The sequence below is a fragment of the Epinephelus fuscoguttatus genome, linkage group LG10, assembly GCF_011397635.1.
Source record: "Epinephelus fuscoguttatus linkage group LG10, E.fuscoguttatus.final_Chr_v1".
NCBI classification, from domain to species: Eukaryota; Metazoa; Chordata; class Actinopteri; order Perciformes; family Serranidae; genus Epinephelus; species Epinephelus fuscoguttatus.
The window spans coordinates 38,245,772-38,266,721 of record NC_064761.1 but is presented as its reverse complement, the minus strand read 5'-3'; the positions used below and the strand labels follow the sequence as shown (position 1 = coordinate 38,266,721).

The window sequence follows — 20,950 nt, the reverse complement described above, 5'->3', positions numbered from 1 at the left end:
GATCTGTGGAAAAGCAGACACATATGATGTGATGCTACAGACTCATTGTTAGGTTCAGTGTTATACAACAGAGTATGTTTGCACCACAATTGCACAAAAGTTCTGAGACACAAAGCACTGTGTGGGTGATTTTTGGGGAGGGTTGGGCGATATTGTTTGAAAAAACAAAGAGAATCTGACATATTCTGCTGAAAGGAACAACAATTAAAAAGCTTTTTAGCTCTTATTCATCAACACAGAGAGACCTGAATCTTTTGATTAGATTAGTTTGAGTCAAGTGTTTATCTGTGTGTATTTCCAACACATTTTCATCCCAACTCGTCAAATATCGTCATTTTGTCAGTGTACGTTGACATCAATATATAACATGCTAGGTATTCTCCCACATCTGTTGTTGACATTCTAGGACGCTGTGTCAATTTACGCTTGTTACATGCACTGTGCATTTTCACAGTACGCTTACGTTTTCACAGGACATGTAGAACTAGAACTAGAAAGCCTTTACTGTCATCGCACAAGACACAGGACACTCAGTGAGGATAAAAACTCAATAGATAAAAAAATATTAAAGTATTTTAAGTGCAGCAAAGTGCTTAGTGAATGGCAGAATGGCAGCAGTAAACATTATTGAAACGCACATATAACGTGATCCAATGTTGATTTACTCTTGTCAACTGTACACATATTCTGCTTGACACAGATCTGAATACGCAGACAAAAACACACCGCGCCGCCATTTAGTTTTTTGCAGAATAAACTTCGGTAAAACACCTCATATTAATTTCTGTGTGCAACAAAAGCGTGTGATTAGGTTCGGAAAACAACATCATGGTTTAGCTCTACATTCACACAGGAAGCAAACAGTCAGCTGCCAGCTGAAAGTCCAGGGTTTGTTGGACCCACACACCTTCCCAAGGGACTTTCCAGCTCCTTTTATTACATTGTTACCAGCAGCGTTTCAAACTGACACCATCGGCGAGGTGTGTAGCACAAAATTCTGGCAGTCTCTGTGGGCCGCCCACCCTTCCTCACTTGATCTACGTTTCTCTCTCAAAGTCAGTTTTCTTTCTTTCTTTTTGTTTCGAAATTCTGATTTCCCTTTTTTGGGAAGAAAGACATGACAGCATATGTTGGTGCTCTAGCAGAATAAGCTGTCACTCACTCAGCTGTCACAGACACAAAATCAATGCATCTCTATTATTGTGCGGGCATAAATTCTCAGAGTTTTGTGGGAGCGGGCGGGAGTGTAACACACACGTTGCGGTTGTGGGCGGTAATGGTCAGAAACTCAGCGGGAGCAGGCAGGAGCGGGATGAAGAAGACAGTCCCGTGCAGGGCTCTACACTAGAGCCAAGAGGGAAACAAATCACTGTGCATGCGCAGAACATTCCTCTATGGTGTTTGACATATGGTGTATCGCCACCTACTGGCCTGACATGCTAATTGCAGCAAAACCTGCCATTTTTGCGTTTTCGTGTAAACAGGGATATCGTTTTCACAACTGATCGTGTAAACCCAAATTTTTTTTATACAGGATAAATAAAAATCTGTTTTTATTTGTATCAGTATCCGTGTAAACAACGCCTGAAATTGGTGGTTAAAATTGTTGCAGTATTATGGTTTTGACAAAAAATGTTTTGATTTACTTTAAAAAAGCCAGACACCAGCAGAACACTAGATTTAATGTTACCAGCCTTTCAGAATTTCCCTCATTGGTAGAAAAATGTTTCCAGCATCTCGCTAACACCAAGCCGGGTGGAGCGGTGGTTGCATCATCAGAATTCCCCTCATTGAAACTGTTTACCTGAAACAAATACAACATATTAATTTATAAAACTGAAGAATTAAAAATATTATGTGACAAATGATATAACATCTCACTGGTGTCCATAAACTACAAACTGCACTGGTATCAACTAAGTTACATAAGCAATATCAACCTTAGAGAGAGACACACATGGAAAGTCAACCTGCAACCTGTGTCCAGCTCTCCTGATGATCAATAGCACTGAGAGGACAATATCTTATACTCTCAGTGTTCATTCTCCAAAGCTAGATCTTACATGTTGTTAATGATGTGTCACACCTGTAGGTACATTTTAAAATATGTCAGAGCTCTGATTTGTTGTATGTTTATTCATTTACCATGCAGAATAACCACTAATGTTCCAGTTAGTGCCTCCCTCAGTGTGCAGGCTCATTAATTGCCACAGTGCAGCATATTTACAACAGGTGTGTAGGATCAGGTGCAATCAGTTCAAACAAATCAGACACACAGAGCAGATCTCAGAGGAAAAGGTGCAGCAATACGCACGTTTAACATCTTTTGTTAAAAGAAGAAACTACCCACTGAAAGATTACTGTGATATTTGCATTGACAACAACTCTTTTGAACTTTTATGTTCACGTTTTTGAGACATAACGCTGTAAAGATGCTCGTTTTTCAGCTCCAGCTCCACTTTTCTCTTCAGAACGTGACATGCAAATCTCCTCTTTCTCCTCCCTCAGCACTTAAACCAGCAATTTGCCAATACTTCACTATCACTGTACACCACCTCGCTCACACAGGCAGTAGTAGAGGGGTTAAAATCTGGAGATGGGGAGAAAAGGAAGAGATGCTTGCATGTGGAAGGTTATAAGGACGTTTTTAATGGAGGGCTACACACCATAAACTGTGACAGTGTTGTTATGTGAGATATATTTATGATTGATGGCCTCTCTTCCCCCTCAGAGACACTGTACAGTTGATTGAGCGTTTGTCGGAAGATCATGTCAAGTTCATGTAATTTTCCACGCTGTGACCTGAGAGGATGATAGGTGGGATGTTGTCGGCCAGCGGAGAGCATAAACAGGGGAGCTGACCTTTCCGATTTTATTTATGTTTCTAAAACTGACTGGAAGTGATCCTTTCATTTCCACAGTCAGTGTGGACTCTCATGAGTGTGTGAGAGCTAAGTTTAACTAATATCAAAGTTCAACATGCATTTTAGGCCTCAGAGTAGTGCAGTGCAGTGTTCACAGTTTGAGCTGCACCAATAAACATTTTTATATTAACAACTGATCAAATAATGTTTGCAATGTTAAAGGCGTCACTTGTGACAAATCCACAGAAAAATTTCACTTCAGTCTGTAATGTCCTATGACTCGGATGACATTTTTTGGCCTCTCTTAGTTCAGAGCACGTGAGTGGAGCGGGAGGATTTTGTGTTGAGCGAGGAGCGGCTATTTTTTTAAAAGGTGGAGCGGAGCCTTATCTCTTGCTCCAGTTTTGCTCCGGTCGCTCATGCCCCACCCAGAATGCATCTTTGCACCTGCGCACACCCACACTATTTTCTTTCAAAACTATGGAGTAAACTCTGATTCTGGCTGCTCAGGTCTTTTAGAAGATTGACGACAATTTTGGGAGCTCTAGTTCTGCTCAGTTTTCTCAGTTTTGTCTCTCTTGATTTAAAAATAAAACGTTTTAAATTAATAACCTATGGTCTCACTGTTTTTGTCGGCTTAAAAACAAAATATTACCTTTATGTTTTAGTTGAGTTAGGTTGTGGTATTTTTAAATGAAATGAAATTACGTAGCCTGGGGAAAGACAGAATCGAATCTACCAAGCTCATGTTTTATTTGTGAATAAAAGATTACAAGTTAGAGTAGTACAACGCAGTTTTTTTGAGCGGAGTGGTGAGCGAGTGGAGCGGGATAAAATTTATGATGGAGTGGACCGGAGCGGAGCGAAGAATGCGCAAAACCAAGCAGAGCGGATGAGTGGCGCAAAGTGACAGGTCTGCGAGCGAGGAGTGGAAATCCGCTCCACTCACATGCTCTGTCTTAGTTTACTGTTTTGGTTTTACAGTCTGAAACTTGACTATTTTGGTTCAGTCTTACAGCTCTCATCAACCCAATTTCCAGCCACAGCAGGAAGCTGTTGTTAGTAAAGACACTTGCAAATCTGCCAGCACAACCACTACATATGTATTTCTAGATATATTTCCAGAAGCCTCATCATTCCAGCTGTGCATTGCTTGCTCTAGTGGAGCATAAAGTCCAAATATCTTTTATCTCTGGTGGAGTTATATGCCGCCAATTCACATTTGGATTTGAGTTTGTATTTGCGTTTCCATTGCCACACCTTAGTTTGAGAAAAAAAGCGTTCTCCCAGTTGTCCCAGTTGTCCCAGTTCTCCAATGAAACCACTGTCTGTCCTTGGGAGCTCCGAAACAACTGCTTTCTATGTTAGGTTTGATCAACTACATGTGCAGACTGCCCCAGAGGATCACTGGTACCTGTGAATATGTTGTGACACGGAGTCATTGTATTTCTACAGCTGACTGTTTTCCTCTTGGTGAAGAGAGAGCTGAGCCAGAAGGCAAAGCTTTAGATTCACTGGTCCATCTATGTCTCAACCCCCACCTGTGGCCATGAGCTCAGGGTCGTGACTGAAAGAATAAGGTCACGGATACAAGTGGCTGAAATGAGTTAACTCCAAAGGCTTAGGGTAAAGAGACATCTGGAGGGAGCTCGGAGTAGAGCCGCTGCTCCTTCGTGTCGAAGGGGGTCAGTTGGTGGTTCAGGCATCTGATCAGGATGCCTCTTGGGCGCCTCCTGTTAGAGATGTTCTGGGCATGTCCCACTGGTAGGAGGCCCCGGGGCAGACCCAGAACGCACTGGAGGGATTACATATCTTGTCTGGCCTGGGAACACCTCGGTTGCATCAGGAGCTGGAAAGTCTTGCTGGAGAGTGGGACGTCTGAAATACTTTGCTCAGCCTGCAGTTTCTGCTCGATGCACACGGTCTGTTTCAAAATGATCCTACAAAGTATGTAACAAACTTCATGTTTATGTTTACTTCCTTGTGCAACAGAAGCACATGGTCAGGTTCAGAAAAAAACATCATAGTTCAGCTCTACATTCACACAGGAAGCGAACAGCGGGCTCCCTGGCAAAAGTCCAGGTTTGTTTGACCCATACACCTCCCTTCCCATACACCCTATAGGGAGTTTCCAGCTCCTTATATTACGTTGTTATCTGTAGTGTTTCGAACTGACACAAAAAGTGTCTTTTTGCGTTGGTGTCTGACACAGAAATTAGTAACACAGTGGCTGCATTTAACAAGTTGGGAATGGGAACAGGCTAAAATGCCCTATCTTGCAATGTTGACAAATGTGAAAAATAATTTGTGCATCCACCCACTTCAAACTTTAATGGACTCTTCCTTGGCCCATGCTACAACCTTCCACTGAACTTCATGAAAACTGGCCAGTTGTTTTTCCATTAACCTGCTGACAAACAAACCAAATCACATGGTGGAGCATTTAGCAGCTAAAAAGATATTTCCTAGGAGTTGGTGGAATTCGTCAGGTGGTCAGAAACACCACTGGCTTCAACCAACCAGGGCCACACGTGATTTTTCCAGCTCATCGTAGTGAGGAGTTGGTCAGCATTTCTTCAGTAGTCAAAACGGCTTGCAAAGTTTGACCTCTTCCCACACCTTAGTCATATGTGAACAGATAAATATCAGATTCAGAATGAACTTTTTAACATGACTGTGTGTTCCTCTCAGTCTGTTTGAGGCTGCTGCTCTGTCTGAGGTGTAATAGGAGACTCATGCTTTCCACTGGCCTCTGGGAGTCTGGGATTGAAACGAATACAAGGCTCAGTTCACCACTGGAAAACACCCTGCCATCCCCGAGCTGCATTGATCTTTGCCTTAATGGAAATCCTCATTCAGCATCAATGCACACAAAGTGTCTGTAAGAAAGAACATGTGATGACAGCATTAGTTAAATCCCAGCTGTGTGATCACCGTGATGTAAAGATGAACGTGTGAGGGGCCTGGTTAGCAGCCGGATCAGGAGGCACCACTGCAGGGTCAGACCTGTTCAGGGGACGGTTGGTCTGCTGTAACACCTCCACACTGAGAGGACTGCTGTCTGAGACACTGTGAGATCAATGCAGTTAGAGAGCATTTACACTTACTGTACTATCCAAATTCAATCACCGTCTATGTGATGATTCACCGTAGGTTTCCACTGCCTCTGCCATTATGGTGGTTTGAGTATCCTGAGGAAAACTACATTTGCAGGGATACCTATCAGACATCAGTGGAAAATGACGTTTAAAGTAAGGCTTTAAGAGATCATACAGTGTAATTACTGAGAATCTCATTGCAGCTGCATGGTGTATAGAGTATATCAGGTAACTGATAGTTTGCTAAGCGGTGGTGCCAAATTTATCATGAAAATTTGTACTTGTTTTTGAAACAATGCCTCTTTGATACACGAAATGAGTCGACAAAAACAGGCTCGATATTGCTAGCTGATAATCATTGATTTTGCAGCTGAAATGAATGACAGTTGTCTGAGGCGGATATCAGCAGTAGCTAACAGGCTAATCAAGCTAATGTTAGCTCCATGAGTTTGCTGAAAACAGTTAAATCTCCGAACCCATCAGCTATCGGTCTGACGAAGATGAACGGACAATATTTTTTGCAGATCTGATGTTCTCCTCCGTGTGCCGGACATTTCAGCTAATCTCTATGAATGCAGATACATTTTTAAAAAAGCTTATATAAAGTTAAATCATCGTGAGTTGATAGTCAGTGTGTTCCAGGATTGCCTTTCGGCCAATGTGTTCCACCCCTCCACACGAATTGTTTACATGCCGCCCAGATATGATTGGTCAATACTATTTGGACTACAAACAGAAACCAGAACGCTTTCATTACCAAATTCTTGTCCCATTACCGACAGATTCTACATACACATGCAGAATTTGTTTATAGAGATTAAAAGCGCTGTCCCCGGCTCTTCTTTGTGATGTTTCTAGTTGACATGTTTTCATTCTCAGAACCCATCGGCTGTATTCGGCGTCTGACTTTCGGCAGACGGTGATACAGCCTCTGGGGGCAGAGCCCCGATTTTTTGGTATTCCGGTTTGATTTGGGCGGAGGAGGCGAATTTCCGTTTCCTACTTCCGTTTATATATAAGTAAATATACTGAACCATTGCGATGGATTCAGAGTTTGCAGTGACGTCAATTATGTTCTGCCTCCGGCCTACAACCGGAAACCAGGGCTCTTCCGCTCTTCTTCTGTAGGCAAGATCTCCAGGGTCTGCTACGGTGAACATGGACGAGAGTAACTGTATATAGACATTCAGTGAATGTAGAGTCTGTATATAGAGACTAACATGTTTTAAATCAACTATTGTGTAAAATGGGTCTTAATAATGTCTACTTACGGGATATTGTGCTTCAACACTGAGGCTACAGGTCCCAGGCAAAAAGTCACCAGTTAATGATTCAGTGTAGAAGAAGTAGGAATAATGAAGTAGCATTGTTCTTGTACTGCGGTTAGCATGCTAGTTAATCCTAATATTAAAGGGTGGGTCCATCTATGTTCTCTTCCAGGTTTTATTTAAACATTTTTCATGTTTTCATGTTTTCATGTGCCAAATTCATATATATCTCACGTATTTTGAAAGGCTGCAATCATGTGACCAATGCACTGATGGCAGTAAACAAGGCTTGTAAGGAGGCAGGTTGGGGTGGTGAATGAGTTACAAAAAAAACAGAGTTTCACCCAGGACTTTCCCCTGGAGTTGCGTGTTTGGATCTGTGTAAACTTTGAGTCATTTTAAGGTACATCCTCACTATGTTTCTCTTCCTAAATCTGATCTCAGCAACTTTTACTGCCTAAACCTCCATAGCTTTAAATTAATTACACAACTATACGTCAAGGACGTAACATCATTCATAGGGCACAAATTCATAGGATATCATGCAAATTGTTCTGTGAGCATATATTGATGAGGTACTCATCTGTGGTCTGTGTAATATTTTCACTGCTTTACACTGCCATCAGACAGCCCTCTCTGACGCAGAACTGAAGCCTTTGTATCGCTCTCTTGAAAGCCTCCACACTCCTTTGACAAAAACGGTAATTTTACCTCGCGGAACACAGGAGCTGCTGGTCTACCACTGCCTCGATCAGCTAGTTAGCTAGCTTCCGTGCCAGTTAGGTGGTTATTAGAATACAGGGTGTTTGGAAGACTGATTACACTCAAGTCTTAAATAAGGCTTGGATCAGTCACAGAGAGGAACATTAGGCGAGTGAGGAGGTTTGTATGTAGCAACGTTATCATGCAAAAACTTACGTTAGGTCACTTGGAAAAATGTTTTTAGAAAGGCTTGGGAAAAGAATGTTTTGATGATAAAATATACATATTTTTGACAAAACTCAAATGTTGGGATCTGGGAGCTACAGAAAGACATAAAGAAAGAAACATGGAGCTGGCCTTTAATGGTGTGATAACAAAGTCCCTTTACCTTTTACCGATGTATAGTCGAAGACAGTAAACTCTACAGAGCTGCACTGAACATATTTCAGGGATTTGTTGAGTAACGCTCTCCTCAGAGCTCTGAGAGACTTTAAATTCTTGCTCTTCCCTTTGTTCTGCAGAAATCAATGCCATAAACCCACAGCGCTCTTAACACCCCCACACATACAGTACAGCACTGTACAGTGCAACATTTTTGGTTTAATTATGTAAGCCTGAGTCGACAGAAATAGACGCAGCGTCCAGGTCGGTGAGCCATCCAGGAGACACAGAACAACACAGACACATTTACTGTTGATGGTGCAGATTATCCAGAGAATTACTACACTACTGGTTACTGTGTATCTGCTGAGTCTGTTCACCCGCTGTACGCTACATGAGCTGTACAGTGAAGCGCTTTCTGCTTTTCCAACCCAAGTCAATTCAAACTTGCCGAGAAGAGGCATGGAAGAACTTTTATCTGAACAATTTTCAAGGTTATAATCAGGACTGATGGAAATGTTTGTGCTTGCACCTGAGGAAAATGACTCATGGTGAGACCTTGAAAGAAAAGTACAGTGCTCTCTCTGATGAGTTGATAGCACTCTGATGAGTGTATCCTCATGTTAGCCTCTGTGATGCTACACAAATGGATTTTTAATTAGAGTCTTGATTTAAGAAACTCTTAATAAAAGAGAATAAACCAGGCACTGCAGAATCTTTAACTAGGTTATTATTTGATTTATTAGCTATGACGTAAACACACATCAGTAACAAAGCTAAGAGCGCAATTGAAAAGGTTTAAAAAAGGTCACTGCACAGATGAAGCAACAGCTGTTTTACAGACATTAGTAACACAGCTGTAGATTAAATGGCAGAACAAAAGAATTTCTGCCTAACATAATAATTCTACACGAAATATTGATCTACATAAATATTCGACCACTCTAATCAGCAAAAGACATCTGTATTTATTATGACCATGCAGTTTGTGTTCAAGATTAGTTGTTTTTTCATGCCTCAGCACCAATGATAGTCTAGGCAGGAAACAGGAGGATTTTGGTGGTCGTGGGACAAAGATTAAGGTCACTGTGACCTCATCTGTCTCACCTTCATGACTGCGATATCTCAAAATTACCTTGAGGGATTTTTTTCAACTTGGCACAAACATCCACTTGGACTCAGCTATCAGCTGATTAGATTTTGGTGGTCAAAGGTCAAGGTTACTGTGACCTTGCGTCTATCTCAATCTCATAATCACAATATCTCAGGAACACCTTGAGGGAATTTCTTCAAATTTGGCAGAAACATCAACTTTGACTCAGCGATGAATTGATTAAAATTTGGTGGTCAAAGGTCACTGTTAACTTTTAGCCGTAACTCAAGAATTCATGTGCTAATTATAAAAAAAATACTCAAATGCCTAACAGGACATAATTATGAAGTGATGATATTTTATATCCAAAAGGTCAAAAGCCAACTTCACTGTGACATCACAAAGTGTGCAAAAACACTTTTCTGGCTGTTATGCCACATCTCAGGAACAGAGGGGGAGACATTTGGTCAGATACGTAATTGGTGACGCTAATCTTGGACGGATGCAAACTTTAAATGCAACTTGACCGGTTGCTGCAAGGCAGTAATTTCAGTTTTAATTTTCAACACGTTGAGTCAGAGTCTCTTGTTTTTTCCTCCAGGGATCACCACTGTCCTGACCATGACAACCATCAACACCCATTTAAGAGAGACTCTGCCCAAGATCCCCTATGTGAAAGCTATAGACATGTACCTGATGGGCTGCTTCGTGTTTGTCTTCCTTGCTCTGCTGGAATATGCCTTCGTCAACTACATCTTCTTTGGACGAGGTCCTCAGATGCAGAAGAAACTGGCTGAGAAGGCACAGAAGGCAAATAATGACCGGGATAAATTTGATGGACCCAAGGTGAGAATCAGGTTATACCCTATCATTTCCCAAAGATAAGATGGGCGGTTCAGAACAACAGGCCACAGTGTTTTTAGAGCTGTGAGCAACATTTTTAACTAACCGCAGCAGAGGAACTATTTACTGTAAGGCTCTTTGTTATGCATATGATTTTAAAAATGTCCAAATTTGGCACCCCCAATGATTATAAGTCACTGTTAGGGATGGGAATTGAGAACTGGTTACAGGTGGATCAAAATTATCTGATCCACCAGAATTGTATGCTCCAAGCTTATTGATTCTTTAGTGATGACAGTTGCGCATTGCAAGACAGTGATGTCAAACTAATGCGTCTACGCTGCTGGAAACTTGCAACAAGAAGGAGTTATTGCGGACAGGGAGGAGCTATCCAAAGCAGGGATCAGATTTATCGGTTTACAAACTATCGTTATCAGTGAAACTTGGCTCAGAGAGTGGCCGATGGCTGTGCAGCCTGCACCAGCCGCATGAGGACGTACATCGCCAACTGGAGCTGCGGAGGAGAAGGTTGTGTTAAATGAGCAGTGAGTACAGCTCCAGAAAAAGCAGGTGTCTCCTACTGTTACTGTGTCGAAGTGTACTGTACTACTTTTACGTCAATTTTTTGGTTGGACCAGAACAACAGGTCCAACACAGTCCAGTCATATACTAAGTATTTTGAGTATTTTGAAAACACAAAATTACTAAATTTAGCCCTGTCATATACTAATAATAAAATTCTCAAGGTTACTTATATACATGTTTTACATTAAAAAACAACAACAAAATACTGCCCTTCTTTGTTCATCGTTTTTTGGGGGCGGGTGATATCAGTCGATTAATTGCCTATCCCTTTTTTCCTGTTCTGAACTATCGGAATTATATCACCCTTTAAAAATTGACTGTCGGCTGGCATTATGTCCAAAGCATGGCTTTATTTCACAAAGAAAGACGACTTCAGTGCTTAGGAATGCCATGTATTTGACGCTCTAAACACGAGTGAAACTGCTTCCCAACTAAGCACCTTCAGTATGGGTAAACATTAGCGCCACACAGTTAGGCTTAGCAGATTTTTTTTTTTTTAAAGATATTTTTTGGCCATTTTGCCTTTAACGGACAGGACAGGTAAGCATGAAAGGGGGAGAGAGAGGGGGGATGACATGCAGCAAAGGGCCACAGGCTGGATTCGAACCTGGGCCGCTGCGGCAACAGCCTTGTACATGGGGCGCCTGCTCTACCACTAACCCACCGACGCCCCAGCAGATTTTTTCTTTGATGAAAAAAACCTAAATGAAAAAGAATGCTGTATAAATACTTTAGTCAAAGAAAACTGGTATTATATTTGGCAGTATGGCTCTGTTCTGGGGCCTCTCTGCCTTTTCCTCTTACGTAGAAAGTCTCTTCCACTCACCTACGTGGAAAGCCTGAGACAAAGAGAGCACACCTCCCTGCCCTTCCATGCGCCTACATGGAAAGCCTAACGCAGGGAGAGCAGCAGCAAAGACCCCTGGGAACAGAACAGAGCAGCATCGATGATAAACAGAAATGACAGTAGCCATGTTTCCATCAGCCTGTTTAGATGCGCATCTAGAAGTATCACATCGGAAAATTATGATGGAAACGGCAAAGTTCGAATTAAAATCCCCTGATTCGCACAAACTAAAATACGCTCGCTTTAGCCGGGTTTTGGTTGATTCGAAAAAATGTTGATTCGCAAAACGGGGGATGGAAACAGTTATGTTTGAATTAAGTCTGACGTAGCGCACCTCTCTCCATGGTGATATCCACACTCCGGGTCGGGAAGGCGGTGATGTATTTACAAGCTGGTTGCCAACCGCCAGAAAATGTAGAAGAAGAAGAATGTGAGACTTGTTTTGTTTACGGTTCTGCAGAAAACTCGTGCGAATTCGTAGTTTTCACCAAAGTCCATACATTTAATGGAAACACACAGGATTTGTATTTCTTTTAATGCGCATTTCCCAATGATTTGAATCACTTTTGGATGGAAACATAGCTAATGATAAGTCAGACAAAACATAAAAAGAAGGAGCTGGGTGGAGTCAGGTTGAAAAGTGGCTTGCAGAAGTAGCAGATTTGCCAATTGGTTGCATAGAAAGGAATCATACGATCTATCAGAATACTCTCTTCCATCAATCAGCTGGATGGATAAGGACTGGACCAATAAGCAGAATGAATAACAGCTTTGGTGTCAATGAAGTGTTTTCAGTTCCCATTCCTAATTGTAGGACTTTGTGTTATGAATGTTATTTTGAACTTCAGCACCTAAAGTGGTCCGAAGTCTGAGTAGATTACAGAAAATGTCAACATGTCAAAGTTTACAACTCCAAGCAGGAGAAACGAAGATGAGTAGCAGGTACGTATGTGGATAAGACTGCTAACATGTACTGTACATGAGGCTGTTTGTCAGGTGGAGCAATTCTCCATTTCCATGGTACACCTATATGTAATGAATTGTCAGCACTGGACTTGTCTGGTCCACACAGTCGAACTTCCTGTCCTGTCCTGTCTCCGTCCTCTCTGAGGCGTCTGTGCCCACTGTGACGCTCAGTCTCTGTGACACCTCAGCTAACTCCTGACCAAAGCTCAGACAAAGGGGTTTCTGTTTGTCTTTCTCCCGGCTAGTCCGTACTGGAAGGAGGCAATTGCAAGTCTTCGTCTGTTAAACAGTCCAATCAGGTACAAGGGCGTCGTCACTCACGGCGGGTGAGTGTCTGTCACTGCCTGTTGTGTCACATCTGTGAGACCTCCACTGAAACTTTGCTGCTGCAGGGCAAAGTTTGACATTTTAAGCAGGGAACATTGTTAATCACATGCCAACCTGCCATCTCTGTCATTATCACCATCACATATCAAAATGTTCCTGTTTATATTTCCTTTTCCTCTGTGGTGTTTGACTGTGTTTTATTGTCTTTGTGCCTTTGCCCTGATATCCTGCACAGGAAATGCCAACAAACTACTCAGCATACAAAAAGGACTACATACAGTAGGCGGTCTGATCAAGGGAATTCATGACACAAACACTAATAAACCACAGCATACAGATACACGCATATAAAAAATATAGCATAATAATAATTATTACTTTAAGGTCTATATATCAAGATTAAAATAACTGACTACTTTAAAAGATGCAAGGCATGTCCCAGACGCCAGTAGTGCTAGATCAAGATCTATGCTACCATGTGAACTCCAACTGTCTTGTCCATTAGTGCCTGATAAGACAGGAGAGTGAAGAAAAGATAATATTCAATACAGAATATGAGCGTACAGATTAACAGATGATTTGTGCCGATTACGTCTTTGGCGCTTGGACACCTGATGGAGATATTTAGTGATCAAGAGACATCTGAATGGCAGCAGGGTAAATCCCCCCATGGAGTCCAGACACTGGTGGAGGTGGTGGCTGATGACTGCTGAGGCTGATGAGGCTGATGACTGCTGAGGCTGATGACTGCTGAGGCGTATGAGGCTGATGAATCCATAAAGTGAGAAAAAACTACAGCAGAGAAAGAACCACATTTAAAATGAGAAGCAGTAAGATGATAGGCTGACAGAGAAGGTGCATCGCTGTTCTATTGGTTGATTGTGAATCAGTGCTGACTCAATTGACTTACCCAGATAATGTCACCTAGAAATAGTGAGTGAGCATATGAAGGAGTGAACGGCAGGGTGAGAAAGAAACTTACAGCCTGAGCATAAAAAGTTTTTCTTCCTGACTTACAACACCAACATTTACAATTACTTTTCACTATTCATATTATGAACACTTCCTTTGCGTGGTGATATGGTTGGAAGGTGTAGTTCAGGAGAAAGTACATGGTTCCTACGTTGTTTTGCCTCTTTGAGCCCCGCAAGTCACACGGCATCTAGTTCCACTTTAGTGGAGAGAAGACAGACATCTCTACATCTCTACAGGGAAGAAACGTATATCTTTTTCCAACCTCTCCAGGTAAAGAGTATCATTAATACACGTCGTGCCCCAGACACAACATTTAGCTCCAAATCCACAAAACCAGCCTGAAAATGAAGGAAATCTGAAACGATGGCATTAGAGTCAATGGAGCACAGCTGTGTTGTTGTTGGACGCTGGTCTGAGCCGGCCTGATGCTGTTATGATTGGCTTGTCTACGTCTGGGGGCAGGACTTAGTGAAGGGTCAGCTAGCTTGACGTAGCCACGGCGGTTTTAAAGTAATGCATTGATTTTATTAGTGGATGTATTTTGCCTGTGGTAATGTTATAAGCATTGTAAGTTAGTATGGCATATGTATACAGTTTAAGTAGACTATCCATTCATGCTTGTTGACGCCAGGAAGTGAAGATGAGTTCAGTTGTAATGTTAGTATATCCAGCATCCAGAGCCCTGAAGCCCCGCCCCACTGCTGCACAGAGTGCTGTTAGCTTGTTTATTCACATCATTCAAAGTTTATTATTATCAAATGTGTCACGTGTCCAAATCACACCAAATTCAACACTGCACATCTGTGGTTATCCAGCAATACACCCGCCACGTGTAAAGTAGATCAGATGAAAGGTTCTCCTGATATGCAAAGGACACACATGTAGACAGAGTCTGTGTTATAGTTACATGAAACACTGTATATATGTGATGATGTCCAGGCCCTACAGTTCACCAGCTGTCCAGTGTCTGTTACTAGTTCACACTAAAGTTGACAGACTGAGAAAATAAATATTCACCTTGTCACTTCCTCTCATGTCTTGTAACCACATTGTTATATGACTGTGTTCATATTGTGCTTCTATTTTCGCCACACAGTTGGTGTGAATGATTTATGAGTGTTTCCGTGTGTGTTTTTGTGTGGGGAGCAGGAGCTGTCATGACATTAGTATTAGAGCCATCCAGTCCAACCTTGAGCTGATTTGTGAGAAGTGATTTAACTTTGGGACTGGAAACCTGGTTCTGAAGGCCGCTCTCTGTTTCCCAGGCTGTAATCTGTCAGCCTGCTGGAAGACGGCGGCCCCGGGGCCTGATGCACGCTGCACAAGTGTCATCAGTCACCAGTGCCGCAGCTCACAGCCCATTTTTAACACCGCTCCTGTCTGTTGTGCCTAGGTCGACTCCCAGGGGAACATTTTGCTGACAACCTTGGAGATCCACAACGAGGTGGGAGGGAATGAGATCACAACCACTGTGAGCGAGACCCACAACTCCTCCTCCATGGTGTACGACAACTCGGGGGTCCAGTACAGGAAGCCAAGCGGGCCGCGCTCCAGCCTGGACAGGAACGCACATCTAAAGAAAACTCGGCTGCGGAGACGATCCTCGCAGCTCAAAATCAAAATCCCGGACCTCACCGATGTGAACGCCATCGACAGATGGTCACGGATAATATTCCCCTTCAGCTTCTCCCTCTTCAACATCATCTACTGGCTTTACTACGTCAACTAACGCACTGATGTTTTTTAAACCCATTTCTGTCTCTGTGTCATTTCTGACTTCTTTATGTGAAGAACATTATACGGTGAAAACCCAATGAACTTTTTTTTATCATAGCGTGAGCAGACTTTGAACTGTGACTCAGACACAAGGAGTCTGCAGGACATGTATTTTACAAAGATGTTCAGAGCACTGAGACTTGTGAAGAGCTGGGACATTATATCTCATGGGTCGAGCCACAGACTCTTTGTGGTGTTGTGTATCAAAGAGCATTTACACTGCTTTAGGTCGACTGTACCCATAATGTCAGTATAAAATGTGGTCGCTGTGATGCAACTTAATGCTAACGAGGAGACAGCTGACGAAGATTCATACTGTTATTACAGTTGTCTGTCGATCTGCACATGGACGAATATGATCATATAAACAGACTCCAGACAGGACAGAGTTTGAAATCATTTGCAGAGAAGCCAGATTTAAAGGAACTGTTCAATCTTTTGAGAAATACACCTTTTCCATTTCTTGCCGAGAGTCAGAGCTGTTTCACACCAAGCATGGATTTTCATCTGAAACATTTGCACAGAAATTTGAGAGTTTGTGGGGTCTCATGAATGGTTGCACACCCCTGTAGAACAGGGCCTCGATTTCCACCATAGATAAATAATAATACCTATAGATACTGGACCCCAAGATGGCGCCTGTTTAGTCCAGTGAAACTTTTAGCTCCTGGGTTTACTTCTGAGGTACCAGACCACTAAATATGTGCAGCGACGTTCCCTCTTGGCTCATAGACCTTACATGATGACATCACAGATTTTTCAAAATTTACAACTATAAAACTTCCGTGGCTCAAATATTCATAACTAATAGTCATAACTGACCTTGTTTGCAGTTCAAGGTGTCCTGTCTACAGTTTCTTTTATAATCGTGGTCTATGAGAAAAATGCTATTAGGGCCACAGGGATTTTTTTCGTTGCAATACCAGAAGTGGCCACTGGTAGAAATTGGAAGCAAGGCTGAGAGGTGTTCCTGGGGCCCTGATTTCTGCCTGTGGAAATACACATTTGGTCGATTAAATCTTTTATTCCAACTGATGTCATACCTCCAGGTCGTAGCTAGCTTGTTGCCAAAATAGGGGAACGTCTTATCAGTTTGGCCTCTCAACACCTAACATTGTACAACAAACACCACGACTACCTCAACAACTAAATAAAGGACGATATATAGCTTTAGATCACTCAACAGCTTGCCAACGCTATATGCATGTCACAGAACAGCTAGCATTAGCATTATCAAATGTATTGTGTGCTTGAAGTTAGCCCCTTAGACATTCTCTCTCACCTGGATGTCCTTGCTGCAGTGGCTGTGGATTCTGGGTTCTGCATGTTGCCCCCTGTCTCCCCCTCTTTCACAGTCAATTTGTCCTATCTTATGAAGACAAAAAAAGTCAAGGCAACATGGATAATTCACACTAGCCCACCCGGTGTGAAATATTCATCATGTGAATTTTCCATATTCCTGCACCACATTTTTGCATCACACTGGTGGGAAACAGCTTTCAGATGAGAAGATTTCACACCACTGTCACGCACATATGCTAAACATGAAGCTACAGCCAGCAGCCACTTAGCTTAGCTTAGCATAAAGACCAGAAGCAGGGGGAAACAGCTCAACATACTTTCTAAAACGTTGAACAAGTCCTTCATTCTCCTTTGACGCTGATGCCAGCGACTGTTCACCGGTTGTGTTGAGGTGGACACTGGGACTGCTGTGACCTCGCTCCGATGAATAACGGAGTTTAACACTGTGTAAGAACGTCAAAAAGTAGCTTTGATTTCAGAGCCCAGGTTTATGAGCAAGAGAGGCTGAAGGAAATCATACCAGCATTTTATAAAGCTGTCATTCTGTCATTCACTGCCATTACTGAAAGGAATATTTGACAGTTTTGGAAAATATGCTTATCTGCTTTTTTGCTAAGATTTAGATGAGATGATCCGTGCCTCTCCGTCAGTTAGCTTAGCTTAGCATAGAGACTGTAAATAGGGGAATGTGCTTATTTAATCCATCATCTCTTTACATGAACATAAATGCAAAATGTCCTGTAACTATTTTTTGGCCAAGCACTGTGATTTCCACAACTTGTCCCTTTTAACATTTCTGTATAAACAAACAAGAATTTACATGCTAATTAGCAGGGCTGCCCCCTAAAAGTTGTTAGTGGACCAGAAAGGTTATTAGTCAGCAAGATTTCATTGATTGCTTAGTCGCAGTAGCAAAAAAAAAAACAAAAAAAAAAAAACTGTGAAACGTGAATTTAATTTGAAAGGACAGACACAGGAAGTGTCCACACTCAGCAGTCAGACCAGAGTCAGGTTCATTTCCAGGGCTGGTACCTGCGGTTATTCCACAGGCTAGTTAAGAACATGTCGGGCAGGAAATCCAAAGTGTGGGATCATTTTGAGAAGGTGAAGGACAAACCCAAGGTGATATGTAAACTCATCTTCACTGGTCGACTACAAACATGACGTATCATCTGAAACATGGAAGTAGCTACATGTCCATTAGCCCACAGCGTCATTAACAGGCGGCTCGCTCAGTGTGTGACGTGCACTTGGAGATAAAATATAGGCCTATATTAATGAAGGTTCATTAGTACGGTTTGTATTTCTCTGTAATGTAGCACAGTGTTAACAATGTTACTGATACTATTCTTTCTCACACCTTCAACTCAAACCACCAAAACATATCATTTAATAATTAAATCAATATCGTAAACATGCAGGAGACTAGTCGACTGATGGCCCTAAATGACAACTGTTGGTCGACCAGGAAAATTCTTGGTCTGGGGCGGCCCTGCTAACAGTTTCCCTCTGTGTCCAGTCTTTAAGATAAGATAAGCTAAGCTAACAAGCTGCTGGTTGTAGCTTCCTGTAGGGTACAGACACAAGAGTGGTGTCAATTTCTTCATCATACTCTTGGCAAGAAAGTGACTGAGAGTATTTCCCAAAATATGAAACTATTTCTGAACATTTGCAATTATTTCTTTACCATCTGCCATTGCTTTTAAGTAATCAGGAAGAAGTGGATGGTTTATATGTGGCTTGACAGTTGAAAAAAAGGTTCCCAGGCTTTTACAGTAAGCACGAACAATATCTGATCAGTTTACACTATTTAATTTCCTGTTACTGTGCTTTGAGGATCGCTGTCACAATATTTTACTGATTTGTGAAACCCATATTTAATACAGCTTAATTCACATGGCGACTCTTTTTTTTCTTTCAGACTGCAGGTTGTATTGGAGACTGAGTGCAGAGATCTCATGTCAGATTTCTTGATCCTCCATGAAGTTTAATGTACATACTGTTACTGCACATTTTCTTCAGTTCACGTTAATTACATGCCTTTGTTGTCAGCAGTGTTTTGCTCAGTGATTTCTGGCCTCGCTGTTTTTGTTTGTTAGTCTTTGCACAACATTTCCTATTTGTGTTGTAAATATAAAACACAATATCACAGCTTGTGATTATTTCCATTCTTTCCTAAAGAAGTAAGTGGATCATGTGCAATACTATAAGTAAAGGAGGTACTGGGGGGGTATGTAGTATCTCCACAGCAACAACTGTTGGCGTACACAGCTCGCAACGCACCATCTGCACTGCCTGGTTGAGCGACTCGCAGCGCGTAGGAGTGACACCACCTGTCAGAAGTCCACTCAGCTCAACGACTCGCGTGTGCAGCCGCCTGAAGGAGCTCAACATCCTGTTACAAATCAAACAGAAACACACAACTAATGCACAGAGCTTGATGTTTTTTACTGCCTTGAATTTCCTACATGTTTCTTTTAAAATGGTCTTTTAGAGGGTTCGGTAATTGCCAACAAAGTCTGGCTTTGCTCAGCAGATGTACATGTCTGCTGGGTGTCACATAAGGGGACGTAATGGGTCAGCAGTGAGTCAACTCTAAACCACTCACACATTATAACACATTATAATGTAGCTGTAAGCAGATATAAGGACATCTGTGACTGAATGCATTTGTCAAAAGCTACAACTTCTACCATGAAGCATCAGTAAGTGGTATAAAAACATGTAGCTTTGCTATACACCAGTGGTTTCTAAACTGTTTTTGCCCAAGGCTCACCAAAGGGCCAAAATCTCAAGGCTCACCTGTATTTATATCTGTGCACAATAGCCTCTGTAACGTGTTATCACTCTTATCACAAATTAAATATTTGTTTTTATTTACTAACTCTAAATAATAATTGACAAGCAACTATTACTCATAAATATATTAATAAAATTATTCAAGGATTTATTTTAAACATTTTAATATCACATCAAAGCACCAATAACACATCTATTTAAATGGAAAATAATGTAAGATAATGCGATAATTAATGACAACAAGTGTTGATTTTTTTTAAATCAAATTACATTTTTTGAGTTTGCCTCTTTATTAAGGTAAAGGTTTGCATAACACACTGATAGAATCAAATAAAAATTCATTCATAACTTTTTGTATAGGCTCAGTTGAATATTGCAATGTGTGGTGATCACACAATCCTATGGCACACCTGGATCGGCATCATGGCACACGATTTGAGAACCACTGCTATACACAGTATAGTATAGCTGTAATTGTATATAATGATATGAACATACACACATGAATAAATCCTTTATTAATATTCATGTACTGTTTAAACAAATCATTTCAAAGTAGAGTTTTTTCATGATTTTGAAACTTAAAGAAATGTTGAGCTTGATGGCTTCATTCCGGACCTTGTTAATATTTTTATATTATGTATTATTCTAATTTTTAAAAAAAAATCTTCACTTGAGGTCCACTTACTAGATGTCTTACAGAGCTTTGGCCTGTATTTCATGGTCTCCATCACTGAGTGGTGTTTGCTCAGTTCTCATGGGCAGAGGGAAGAGGGAGGGAAGGATATTGATATTAAGGCTGTCAAGCAATTAAAACATTAATCTAATTACATGCTCTGTGATTAATTAATCAATTTTTGCTGTGAAAGTATTAAAGCTGCTGAATTATGGACACAATTGTCCTGTCCTCTGCCACTGAAACTGGTCTGCAGTCACAGGTAGATGTACTCAGTTTGTGTCTGAATGCGAGGCTGGCTGCTAGTGCCAGCATTGGAGGTTGTGCTAGCTTCAACCTCAGGGTTCGCTGCTAAATGCTTTCTGCTGAGGCGATATTTCAGGCTTGAAGTTCTGGGATGGTACAAAAATTTCAAAAATATCAACAGTTCCATCTGGGCATTTTTTTA

General features: G+C 41.6%; 1 protein-coding gene across 1 annotated transcript in view; it reads left to right on the top strand.

Moving 5' to 3' along the window:
* Positions 1 to 19,357, top strand: part of gabrb3 (gamma-aminobutyric acid type A receptor subunit beta3) — a 57,112-nt gene extending 37,755 nt beyond the window's left edge. The window contains 2 exon segments of the mRNA XM_049587747.1: positions 10,008 to 10,252; positions 15,343 to 19,357. Of these exon segments, the coding sequence (XP_049443704.1) occupies positions 10,008 to 10,252; positions 15,343 to 15,678 (581 nt within the window). The 3' untranslated portion in view covers positions 15,679 to 19,357.
* The last annotated feature ends 1,593 nt before the right edge of the window (positions 19,358 to 20,950 follow it).